This window comes from Oratosquilla oratoria, chromosome 18 (assembly GCF_046742065.1).
Source record: "Oratosquilla oratoria isolate Oo_2021 chromosome 18, ASM4674206v1, whole genome shotgun sequence".
NCBI lineage: Eukaryota > Metazoa > Arthropoda > Malacostraca > Stomatopoda > Squillidae > Oratosquilla > Oratosquilla oratoria.
This window is the reverse complement of record NC_134794.1, coordinates 26,004,873-26,017,643: the sequence shown is the minus strand read 5'-3', so window position 1 is coordinate 26,017,643 and position 12,771 is coordinate 26,004,873. Positions and strand designations below refer to the sequence as shown.

The 12,771-nt window shown below is 41.2% G+C and overlaps 1 protein-coding gene across 5 annotated transcripts in view; it reads right to left on the bottom strand.

The window, feature by feature from the left end:
• Iml1 (GATOR complex protein Iml1) overlaps positions 1–12,771 on the bottom strand; it is a 376,817-nt gene that overhangs the window by 250,941 nt on the left and 113,105 nt on the right. For all 5 annotated transcript variants that reach the window (XM_076201722.1, XM_076201726.1, XM_076201724.1 and 2 more), the window contains exon 19: positions 1,511–1,688. In XM_076201722.1, the coding sequence (XP_076057837.1) occupies positions 1,511–1,688 (178 nt within the window). The remainder of the gene's footprint in view (positions 1–1,510; positions 1,689–12,771) is intronic.

The following is a 12,771-nucleotide window of genomic DNA, read 5'->3' as shown; positions in this document are numbered from 1 at the left end:
ACACGCCGCATCCGATTGGGCCGGAACGGTTCGTCCATACGCACCCGGACATCGCTACTGTAGTTACGATACGGAGGTGCTGAGCACCTCGTATTAGATGTTCCCTTCTACAACATTGTATTGTACACTTTGATGGTTTATTGTATTCGTTAACTCTTTTAAATCCATTGATTCCTTTTGATGTTTAATTAAAGCCCCAGCAGATCCAGTAGCACCCGAACTGGTATTACTTTTCAGGGCCGAGAGAACATAGTTCCTTGTTCGCCCTCACACTCACATATGCATCTTTTGGCTGTCTATGCACTCAGGTATTTAAAAATGGAAACCTATGAACCAAAACCAAAATCTGTCTACAGAGCCATCTGCATCTTCACCCTACTCTACAGCTCAGAAACCTGGACCAATTACAGACGACATATAAAAGCTCTGAAGGCCTTCCACATATAGTGTCTTTAAAGAATCCTGGGCCTAACATGGCAAGACAAAGTACCAGATACAACATGCACAAATCTCAAGCATTGAAGAATAACTAGCATAGCGACAGAGATTAATGAATTAAAGAAAGCAAATGCTGAAATAAATTGAGAAGTGAGTGCCCTAAAAAAGAACTGGTTGAGGTACAATGTGAAAATGAGGAATTAAAAAGCAAAGATATCACAAATAGTACAACCATAAAAGAGCTGAATGAACAAATGAAGGCAATGACCAAGAAAACTGGAGGAAGTATGGGCAAGGAAAAGATATGACAACTCAAGAAGAAATGGAATAATAGATCATGAAAAGGATAAGGTATTTTTTAAGGATATTGTTCAGTAACAAATGAAAGGTGGAGAGAAATTATGGATAAAATTGAATACAAGACACCAAGTGGGAAGAGTGACCACATATTACTTGAGCTAGAACTAACGGAGGTAATATATATTGAGAGAAATGAGAAATACAGAAAGGAGAGACTGGTATATAGTAAAACGGACTTTGAAAAACTTAAGAAAAAAAATTCAAGAAGCTAAGTTGGGAAAAATTCTACAATGAAGAGATATGAGTGGAAGAAAACAGGCCTAGCTAGGACCTGCAATTTAGGGCCTATTTCTATCACAGGGAGAAGGCTCTATTTTCTATATTTTTCTTTCTGCATATATTTTTATGGTCTATGTTTGTTTTCCTGGTTGGCTGGAACCTTGCTGAGTAAGCACAGTCGTGGTGGCTGCTCTCCTATTCCTACTTTCGGCTGGTGACATAGAAAGAGTCCCACACTGATACAAGACAATTTCTTCCCAGGGAGATCTGTGGGAAGAACCACTACTAGGTGTTATGGGGTTCCAAGTTTATTGTCAGCAAAACTTGAGGTAATCTATTATCATCAACAAATGTCTTTGAGACCCTAATTTGGTCTGTCTATTGTAATATTTAATTGTAGTTTTCCTCATAGATGAAATAAAAATAACTGGCCTTTCACCACTCTTGCATACAAAAATATATGAATTATATATTCATACAAAGTTATACTAACATCAACAAGAGGAAAGTCAGGTGATTCGCCTCGGAAGCAGATATAGTTGTCCAGCTGATTCCACATGTAATTCTCTGGCTTCTCTGTTAAGAACTCAACTTGTGATACCTCATAATTTTTGTTATTTGGGGACTGAAACCGGTATTTGTACTTCCTCCTCAGCTGTGGATGTGGGTGTCTTGAAAGAATGAAGAAAAAAGTGAGAATTAGCTTACAATAAACTTTCCATGTGCATCCTTCCCAGAGTACATCACATAAAAATTTTAAGTACATAGCTCTGTGCAATAGCCCACAACCTTATCCACCTATCTCATTACATCACACAAGCACAACCAAATGAATGCAACAAAAGTTATACCTGCAGTTCTGGACGTTAATGTTTTAAGGGGAGAGAGTAGGGAATTATCAGATCATTATCTGGTGGAAGGAAAATTGAGAGTGCAAAAAAATGGAGGAGGAAGAAAAGGAAGGAAGTAGGGAGGTGCTGAGGGTAAATAAATTAAATGAGAGGGATAAAGAAAAGGAGACAAGGAAAGGCTGAAAGAAGTGCAGGTGGTGAAGGATAGCAGGGAAACTAGAGTAAAAGAATGGGTATGTTTCAAGGATGGGGTGGTGCAAGAGGTAAATGCAAGGGTAGTGGGTCAGGGATTGGAGATGGTTAAAGAAAATGGAGAAAAGTGGGAGGTGAGCCAGCTGTTGTTTGCAGACGACACTGCGCTTGTGGCAGGATCGGAGGAGGGATTGAGGAAGTTGGTGACAGAGTTTGGGAGAGTGTGTGATAGAAGAAAGCTGAAGATAAATGTGGGTAAAATTAAGGTGATGAGATGTATAAAGGGGGAAAGTGGCAGTAGACTGGAAGTGAGCATTAAGGGAGAGCGACTGGAGGAAGTGGATAGTTTTAGATACTTGGGTGCAAATGTGGCAGGAAAGGGTGGAGTGAGGGTGGAGGTAGAATGTAGATTGAGAGAAGCGAGTAAATGCTTTGATGGATTGAAAAGTGTAATGAGGAATAGACACTTGGGAATGGATGCTAAGAGGAGACTATATGAAGGAGTGATTGTGCCAACAGCATTGTATGGGGCAGAAACACGGAACATAAGAGAGGAAGAGAGAAGGAGTTTGAATGTGTTTGAGATGAGGTGTCTGAGAAGTATGATGGGAGTTACTAGGCTAGATAGAGTGAGAAATGAGGAGGTGAGGAGAAGAACAGGGGTGGAAAGGGGGTTGGGAGATAGGGTTGATGAAAGAGTACTGGGATGGTTTGGACACATGGAAAGAATGAGTGAAGAAAGACTAGTAAAAGAGGTGTGGATGGCAGATGTGGAGGGAGTGAACATGAGGGGGCGTCCTAGGATGAGGTGGATGGATGGGGTGAAGGGGGCTTTAGGGAAGAGGGGAATGTCTGTGGAGGAAGGACGGGAGAGGACAGAAGACAGGGGTGAGTGGAGAATGGTTGTATATGGATGATGTTGTGATGCATGAGGTGGAATGGGAGGGGGGAGGGGGGGAGTTAGTATGTGTGAGCAAATTCTGACGCAGCTCGAAGGGATTTCTCCCCGTCTTCTCCTTTATGCATGGGGGGACGGAGAGGGGGTCGCCATTTTAATGAAACGGCCTTGCTGTGGATGTGCTGTGTCTTGCGTCACTGCTTCTGACCCAGGGCGGTGGACAGGGTGTAGGGATGACCCGTCATCCAGGTGGTGCTAAGATGAGAGGAAGGGTGGAGGGGTGTGGAGTGTATTCAGGGATGGAATGGGTGGGAATGATTTCATGCCTTTTCCTTTTTGGCTACCTCCCTTGTAAGGGGGAAAAAGCCTTTGTATATGTATGTATATGTATGTTTCAAGGAGGAATTAATAAAGTGTGCAAAGATGATATGTGGGATGAAGAGGATGGGAGGAAACAGGAGTGGCAGCAGATAATGGAATAAAGAAGGCAGTGATGGAAGAGAGAAGTGAGCTTTGGTTGCAAAGTAAAAGAGGTTTGGTTGCAAAGTAAAACTTGAGGAATATATGTCAGGTATAGAGAGAAATGGAATGGGTGGGGGGATGGGGGGTGAGGGGGTACGTACGAGAAATAATTTAACGCAGCCCAAAGGGAATACTCCCCGTCTTCTCTTTTGCATGAGGGGAAGGAGAGGGGAGGTCTCAGATTTAATGAAGCAGCCTTGCTATGGATGGGCTGTGTCTTGTGACAATGTTTCTGACCCAGGGCAGTGGGCGAGATGCAGGGATGACCCATCATCCAGGAGGTGCCAAGATGAGAGGGAGGGAAGTGGGTGGAGGGGAGGGGAGTGTAATAGGGATGGAATGGGTGGGAATGGTTTTATGCCTTTGTTTTTTGGATAACTCCCTTATAAGGGGGGGGGGGGGAAAGCCTCTGGTATATGTATGCATGTCTGTATAGAGAGAAAAAAGATGCAAAGCACAAGGTGAGGGAGGCAAAGAGGAGAGCAAACATAAAGTGAAGTAGGAGTTTGACAGAAAAAAAAAATATATATATATATATATATATATATATATATATATAAATGGTTGCTGGCTGGCCAAGCAGTTTGGAGCATCATTACTTGCAGCAGAGGTTAAGGTGATGGCAGTTCAAACCCTGCCACTGAGTTGAACTAAGGGTATGGTTCATTAAATTCCATGTTACAAAGTCCTCTGTAAGGGGCAATGTCCTAGCCTCCTTTTAGGGGGAGTTCGTGACATTCATCAGAGAGATAGACAGAGATAGAGAGAGAGGAGAGAGAGAGAGGGGGGAGAGGGAGAGAGAGAGAGGGGGGAGAGGGAGAGAGACAGAGAGAGAGAGACAGAGACAGAAACAGAGAGAGACAGAGACAGAAACAGAGAGAGAGAGAGACAGAGACAGAGAGAGAGATGTGGTGATTGGTTTGATGACACCACCAACACCATCACCACTAGTTGATACTAGAGGTTGATACTAGACAGTGATACTAGTCGATATTAGTTTTCGTCATTGCATCACATGCTGGGCATGACGCATCACACGCTGGGCCCTTCTTGAGCCATAAAAAAACACTCGAGTCATATGCTGTTCTGCTGAAGTTACATTTCTGAAATGGACACGTGATGGGATGTTTACGAAAAAGGCATGTGTTCCCATTGGTCATTTGTGGTATAGAGAATCTTAACCAATCATAATAAGTTGTAGGAGGAGCCCATATCATTCCGAGGTTTTCTTATAGCAAGCAATAGTGTAAATTTCAGTCTTCAGTCTTCTCTCTTAAGAAATTAACCCAGTGTCAAGTTCAGTCTTATCTGGAATTTCAATTTATTCATATTAACGTTAAACAGTCTATTCGTGACTCGAGTAGTGTATCATGAACCTTGAAGCATCTTCGCAAACCAGAGAAAGGTCTGTACCAATTAAAACATAGTCCAGCCTCCAACACCCGCACACTCGTACACATCACAGTCATCTATTTTGAATATAAATTAATATCACATAATATTAAAAGTCACATACTTAGGAAACATTAGTCTCATTCACCACCAAATGTGAAGTGATAATTTCTTGTACATACGTTTGTTCGTGTTCCTTGTTATTCTAGTTATCTTGGCCACAGCTACCATTTACTTATACATATTTATATTTATTCGTAAACAAGGAGCACGACATTGGTGGCCCCGTGGTGGGATAAAGTTCCCTGTATACGTTTACGATTACGATACAAGTTCCCTGTATACAATAACGATCAAGTTCCCTGTATACAATAACGATTAAGTTTCCTATATATATACAAATGATTAAGTTCCCTGGATACATTAACGATTAAGTTCCCTATATACATTAACCACAAATACATTGCTAAACAATACATTCGGGAGAGGAGGACATTGTTTATGAGCATGTATGAAATATTTATGAGAATATATGAGATACTTGTGAAATATATGATATATACATATATATATATTTAAAAAGTGTGATTAGTGATATGAAGAAGGCATACTCCCCTAAAAAACAGGGTGTCCAACAAATTTTACGTCAGCATTTTTGGCGATTCCCTCAAGGTTTCAAAAATTATAAATGGGCAACATTGAATGAAACCTATAGAGATATTAATTTTATAAACAGGCAATATTGAATGAAACCATATCTATTACAAATGGGCAACATTGAATAAAACCTTCGAGAATATCTTATAAACGGGCAACAGTGAATGAAATCTACGAGGATATCTAATATAAACGGGCAACATTGAAATATATGACGATATCTATACCCTTACATTTTTAAGCGGCAATATCGGAATAAATCTACGAAAAATGTCGAAACAAACCGAAAGAAAAAATTTAAAGAATTTGCGGGCAGAAATAAGAAACCAGTGAGGATGTTGATTCCCTCTCTATTGAATGTATTTGCGGGCAATTGAATGATTTGTTGAACTAAGGGTATGGTTCATTAAATTCCATGTTAAAAAGTCCTCTGTAAGGGGCACTGTCCTAGCCTCCTTTTAGGGGGAGTTTGTGACATTTATCAGAGAGATTGACAGAGATATCGGGCTAATGAATGTATTAGCAAGCTATGAGTGTATTAGCGGGCAAAACACATAAACCATTGAGGCTAAGGTTAAATGGCAATTAAACGAGATTTATGAAATCACGGAGGAAGTCGGTTCCCTCTCAGCTGAAAAGTACAAAGAGGAAGACAATTTCCTCGGTTTGAAAACACGTGTCACGATCTAAAATTGGAAAAAGAACCAGAAAATATTTTGAAAACTTATTTTTGTGAACCGATGTCTCAGGTTATACTTTTTCCTAGGAAAAAAGGAGGTACAAAAAGCACGGTCGTGTCCAGGTTATACCTTTCCCTAAGAAAAAAGGAGGTACGAAAAGCGCAGTCATGTCCAGGTTATACCTTTACCTAGGAAAAGAGGAGCTACAAAAAATTTATGTTGCAGGTTATACCTTTACCTAGAAAAAAAAAGGAACTACGAAAAAATGATATCTCAGGTTATACTTTACCTAGGAAAAAAGGAACTACGAAAAAACGATATCTCAGGTTATACCTTTACGGAAAAAATTAAAGTACAACTATGAAATAAATAAAAAAAAAAAAAAAAAAAAGGTTATAACCTTCCTTGATGAAATATAAGTCCCGCCAGAAAAAAAATAAATAAATAAAAAAAAAAAAAACGATATATGCGGACATGTCCAAGGTTATAACTTTCTTGATGAAATTGTAAGTCCCACCAGAAAAATGAAATTAATTTTAAAAAGGATATATGCGGTTGTGTCCAAGGTTTATGCCTTTCCTTGATGAAATGAAATTCCCGCTATAAATGAAAATATATATATATAAATATATATGCGCGATTGTCGTGAAAGGAGCTGTTAAACTATCAAAAAACGTGGAATTTACAAAATCCTCTGTACCTGAGGCATGCACGGTTGTACATGCTGCAAGGATGAACAATCCCCTTGGTATATAATATCTCAAACAAAAACTGTGTGAAATACAATGATTCCTCGGTAAACGAGGATTTGAGGTTGTAACTTTCCCTCATCAAAAGTAATTATGCATGATACAATTAAATGAGGAAGAAACATTCCCTAAATATAGAAAGCCCTGCATGTGAGTAAAATAGTAAAAATTAAATCATTCTTCAATATATAAAAAAATCCCAAAAATTAAAGTTATGCCATGGAATGTTTAAATCCCATGAGTTTGAGCTAACCTCTCAGTAAATGAACGTCCAACATGTTAACAACAAAATATAAGTATAACTTTATAACTCCATTTGTGAGAGGAATTCTCGCGTGTTAAGAATTGAACGAGGTTGACATTAACCCCTTCCATACGGTGCCGCACACGTAGGCGTCATGGGGAGCGAGTGTATTCGCGAGGCTGCCATATCGGCGTCTTGATTATATTTATTGTAGTCGCCCATCCATAATGACATTCTTTCTAATTCTTTTGTAATCGCATTTTCTATGGTTATCAAAATTCACGGGTGAAGAGAGAACGATCGATATAAGCGGTGACTATATTTTATGATGCGAGTATTATTACGACACGTCGTACGGCTGGCATTGGTTGCTGCCACCGAGATCTAAGTCCATGACGCCTACGTGTGCGGCACCGTATGGAAGGGGTTAAATCCTCGGTAAATTAAAGCCCCGTAAATAAATAAGGAGGACTACTAAGTTTTTCCTGAAAATGAGATTTGCACGATTATACTAAAAATTGAGTTCTCCATTACATTCAGGTTTTCTATATTTCAACAGCTATTGAGATAGACATTCCCTCAAGCTGGACAGTTACAGTTCCTGTTAAAGGAAATTATATAAAACAGGTGTGCGCGTGATATAAAAACATCTTGAACACATGTTAGTACATACATACATATACAAAGGCTTTTTCCCCCTTACAAGGGAGGTAGCCAAAAAGGAAAAGGCGTAAAATCATTCCCACCCATTCCATCCCTGAAAACACTCCACACCCCTCCACCCTCCCTCCCATCTTAGCACCTCCTAGATGACGGGTCATCCCTGCACCCTGTCCACTGCCCTGGGTCACAAGCAGTGTCGCAAGACACGGCACATCCACAGCAAGGCCGCTTCATTAAATCGGCGACCCCCCCTCTCCGTCCCCCCATATAAAGGAGAGGACGGGGAGAAATCCCTTCGGGCTGCGTCAAAATTTTGCTCACACACACTACCTCACCCCCCATCCCCCCGTCCATTCCACCTCATGCATCACAACATCTTCCATATACAACCATTCTCCATTCACCCCTATCTTCTGTCCTCTCCCGTCCTTCCTCAACAGACATTCCCTTCTTCCCCAAAGCCCCCTTCACCCCATCCATCCATCTCATCCTAGGACGTCCCCTCATGTTCACTCCCTCCACATCTGCCTTCCATACCTCCTTTACTAGTCTTTCTTCACTCATTCTTTCCATGTGTCCAAACCATCCTGATACTCTTTCATCAACCTTATCTCCCAGCTCCCTTTCCACCCCTGTTCTCCTCCTCACCTCCTCATTTCTCACTCTATCTAGCCTAGTAACCCCCATCATACTTCTCAGACACTTCATCACAAACACATTCAAGCTCCTTCTCTCTTCCTCTCTTATGTTCCATGTTTCTGCTCCATACAGTGCTGTTGGTACAATCACTCCTTCATACAGTCTCCTCTTAGCATCCATTCCCAAATTTCTATTCCTCATTACAATTTTTAATCCACCAAGGCATTTACTCGCTTCTCTCAATCTACATTCTACCTCCACCTTTACTCCACCTTTTCCTGCCACATTTGCACCCAAGTATCTAAAACTATCCACTTCCTCCAGTTGCTCTCCCTTAATGCTCACTTCAAGATTACTGCCACTTTCACCCCTTGTACATCTCATCACCTTACTTTTACCCACATTTATCCTCAGCTTTCTTCTATCACACACTCTCCCAAACTCTGTCACCAACTTCCTCAATCCCTCCTCCGATCCTGCCACAAGCGCAGTGTCGTCCGCAAACGTTAGTGGCAAATTAGATTGTTTATGTCCTAATGACAATCGTCGGTAACTGATTTCTATCCAGCAACGGCCGTTACAGTCAACAATAAACCTATGCATGTCAGTATAGTACATACCGGGTTGAAATTAAATGATATAAAATGGACATATTTGGACATAAAATGGATATTTGGACTCATTTAAAAATTGAAAAATTGAGCTCCCATTAAAAGTGCTTTCGCGGAAATAATATCAGGTTCCAGAGATAAGGATATTGATGTATTGGAAGATGTTCTACATATCACTAGCACTAATGCTAATAGTACAAATTTACTGTATCCAAAAGAATGAATTTCTTCTTGCACATTGCCTGTCTTCTCTTTGGCTATGGATGAAATGTAATGTCTAACTTAAGTAGTTTGAGTGTTCACCTATATCATTTCCGATGTATCAAAAATTGTGAAACGGTGCACTATATGTCTAACATCATTTTCAATTCGACTTACAGGAATAAGACAGGAACCTATTAGCCAAACACTGAAGAGCTATATCTATATTACATAAAATTGGAAGAAACAGATTATCTTAATCTTTGCATATGTCAGCCGTGACCGTGAGTGATCAACTTATGTCATTATTACACCAGTGATTTTCTGCATGTCATTTCGTTATACCAGTGTCAAAAATTGGAGTCTTTCTACGTTTGAAGACCATGGTTTAATTTAAATTGGATCAAGGTCTACGTCTTGCTGTTGCCAAACCCACGTTAAAGTGCCATTCATCCATTGACATGATACAATTTCTGCATGTTATTTGAACACCATACCTCTGATCAAATATTGCAAGGACTACACCGAATGAAATATTCTAATTCAAGAACAATATTAACAAGAAACATATGAAATGATATGCAAAGGACCATCTGATTCAAATCTTCGCTCACATCACCACGATTGAAATCTTATGGACACCGTTAACCTGTTATATGGGATAAGTATGCTAGATTATTGCAGCAATTCTGTTTTTGCGAAATGACTAGGGTGCTGGGAGTGACATTATTGGACTTGAGACCTGTACACCGCATTTTTATTCCTCACGTCCTCAGACGGACAGACAAATTACATATCGTTGTTTCCACAACGATTATTTGGATGATTGTGAAGGGGGCTTTGGGGAAGAGGGGAATGTCTGTTGAGGAAGGACGGGAGAGGACAGAAGACAGGGGTGAATATGGTTGTATATGGATGATGATGTGATTGCATGAGGTGGAATGGGCGGGGGGGGTAGTATGTGTGAGCAAAATTTGACGCAGCCCAAAGGGATTTCTCCCCGTCTTCTCCTTTTATGCAATGGGGGGACGGAGGGGGGGGGTCGCCGATTTAATGAAGCGGCCTTGCTGTGGATGTGCTGTGTCTTGCGACACTGCTTCTGACCCAGGGCAGTGGACAAGGTGCAGGGATGACCCGTCATCCAGGAGGTGCTAAGATAAGAGGGAGGGTGGAGGGGTGTGGAGTGTATTCAGGGATGGAATGGGTGGAAATGAATTTATGCCTTTTCCTTTTTGGCTAACTCCCTTGTAAGGGGGAAAAAGCCTTGGTATATGTATGTATGTATGTATGTGTTGCCTCTGAGACTGTTTTACATATACACAGCGGACCGGTCCCATAGGATTTGGCCACGTGCTGAGACTACTCTGCAGCGGACTTGTCATCACCCTTGACCCGAGTTGCCCGGTTTGTGGGAAAGCACCCACGCTATTCTATGTTAGCCTACGCCTGGGACGTGGCCCTTTCGCTGTCACCTCAGGATACTTGGACTACAACCGAGGCCCTGTCTCTGTTGCCTCAAGGATACTTGGACTCCACCTGAGGCCCTGTCTTTGTCGCCTCAGGAATGCATCTTCCTTACTATTGACACTGTGAAGAATTGGACCTGCATTACCATTTAAAAAGAAAAATATTTAAATTTTATATACGTACATTTATGTTTAAATTTTATCTTAAAGATAATTATATATTTTATCGGAGGTTTTTTTCCACTCTGGACCCATCGTTCCTATGGCCGGTTGATTTCCACTTTGTGGACTTCTATCCTTTCTGAGTTCGAGGCCCCAAGAGTTTTTTCCCTCCTTCAGTTTTGTTTTGTGTTGTGTGTGCTGGGTCGTTAAAGGCTGTGATATTTGTGGGGACACACGCTTCTTTGGAGGGGGGCTATGTGGTGATTGGTTTGATGACACCACCATCACCACTAGTTGATACTAGAGGTTGATACTAGACAGTGATACTAGTCGATATTAGTTTTCATAATCGCATCGTGTGCTGGGCATGACACATCGCACGCTGGGCCCTTCTCGAGCCATATGCTGTTCTGCTGAAGTTGCATTTCTGAAATGGACACATGATGGGATGTTTACGAAAAAGGCATGTGTTCCCATTGGTCACTTGTGGTATACAGAGAGAATCTTAACCAATCATAATAAGTTGTAGGAGGAGCCTATATCATTCTGAGGTTTTCTTATAGCAAGCAATAGTGTAAATTTCAGTCTTCAATCTTCTCTCTTAAGAAATTAACCCAGTGTCAAGTTCAGTCTTATCTGGAATTTCAATTTATTCATATTAACGTTAAACAGTCTATTCGTGACTCAAGTAGTGTATCATGAACCTTGAAGCATCTTCGCAAACCAGAGAAAGGTCTTTACCAATTAAAACATAGTCCAGCCTCCAACATCCGTACACTTGTACACATCACAGTCATCTATTTTGAATATAAATTAATATCACATTATATTAAAAGTCACATACTTAGGAAACATTAGTTTCATTCACCACCAAATGTGAAGGGATAATTTCTTGTACATACGTTTGTTCGTGTTCCTTGTTATTCTAGTTATCTTGGCCACAGCTACCATTTACTTATACTTACTTATATTTATTCATAAACAAGGAGCACGAGAGAGAGAGAGAGAGAGAGAGAGAGAGAGAGAGAGAGAGAGAGAGAGAGAGAGAGAGAGAGAGAGAGAGAGGGAGGGGGAGAGAGAGAGAGAGAGAGAGAGAGAGAGAGAGAGAGAGAGAGAGAGAGAGAGAGAGAGAGAGAGAGAGAGAGAGAGAGAGAGACAGAGAGAAAGAGAGAGAGACAGAGAGACAGAGAAAGAAAGAGAGACAGAGAGAGAGAGAGAGGAGAGAGAGAGAGAGAGACAGAGAGAGAGAGAGAGAGAGAGAGAGGAAAGAGAGACAGAGAGAGTGAGGAGAGGGAGAGAGAGAGAGAGAGAGAGAGAGAGAGAGAGAGAGAGAGAGAGAGAGAGAGAGAGAGAGAGAGAGAGAGAGAGAGAGAGAGAGAGAGAGAGAGAGAGAGAGAGAGAGAGAGAGAGAGAGAGAGAGAGAGAGGAGAGAGAGAGGAGAGAGAGAGACAGAGAGAGAGAAAGAGAGAGAGAGGAGAAAGAGAGAGAGAGGAGAGAGAGACAGAGAGGAGAGAGAGACAGAGAGGAGAGAAAGAGAGAGAGAGAAAGAGAGAAAGAGAGAGAGAGAGAGAGAGAGAGAGAGAGAGAGAGAGAGAGAGAGAGAGAGAGAGAGAGAGAGAGAGAGAGAGAGAGAAGGATGTGAGATGAGTGTGGGAGTGAGCCAAATCAAGAGGAAAAGGTAGAGGGCACAGACAGACAGGTGTTAACAGAAGTAAAAGTGGTAAGGGTAAGATGAGTACAGTATTTCAGGGATTTGTTGAATGCAGAGGAGGTTAGGGAGGGACTGGTTGTGGCAATGAGAGGGCAACAGTGAGCTGGAGTTTTAAA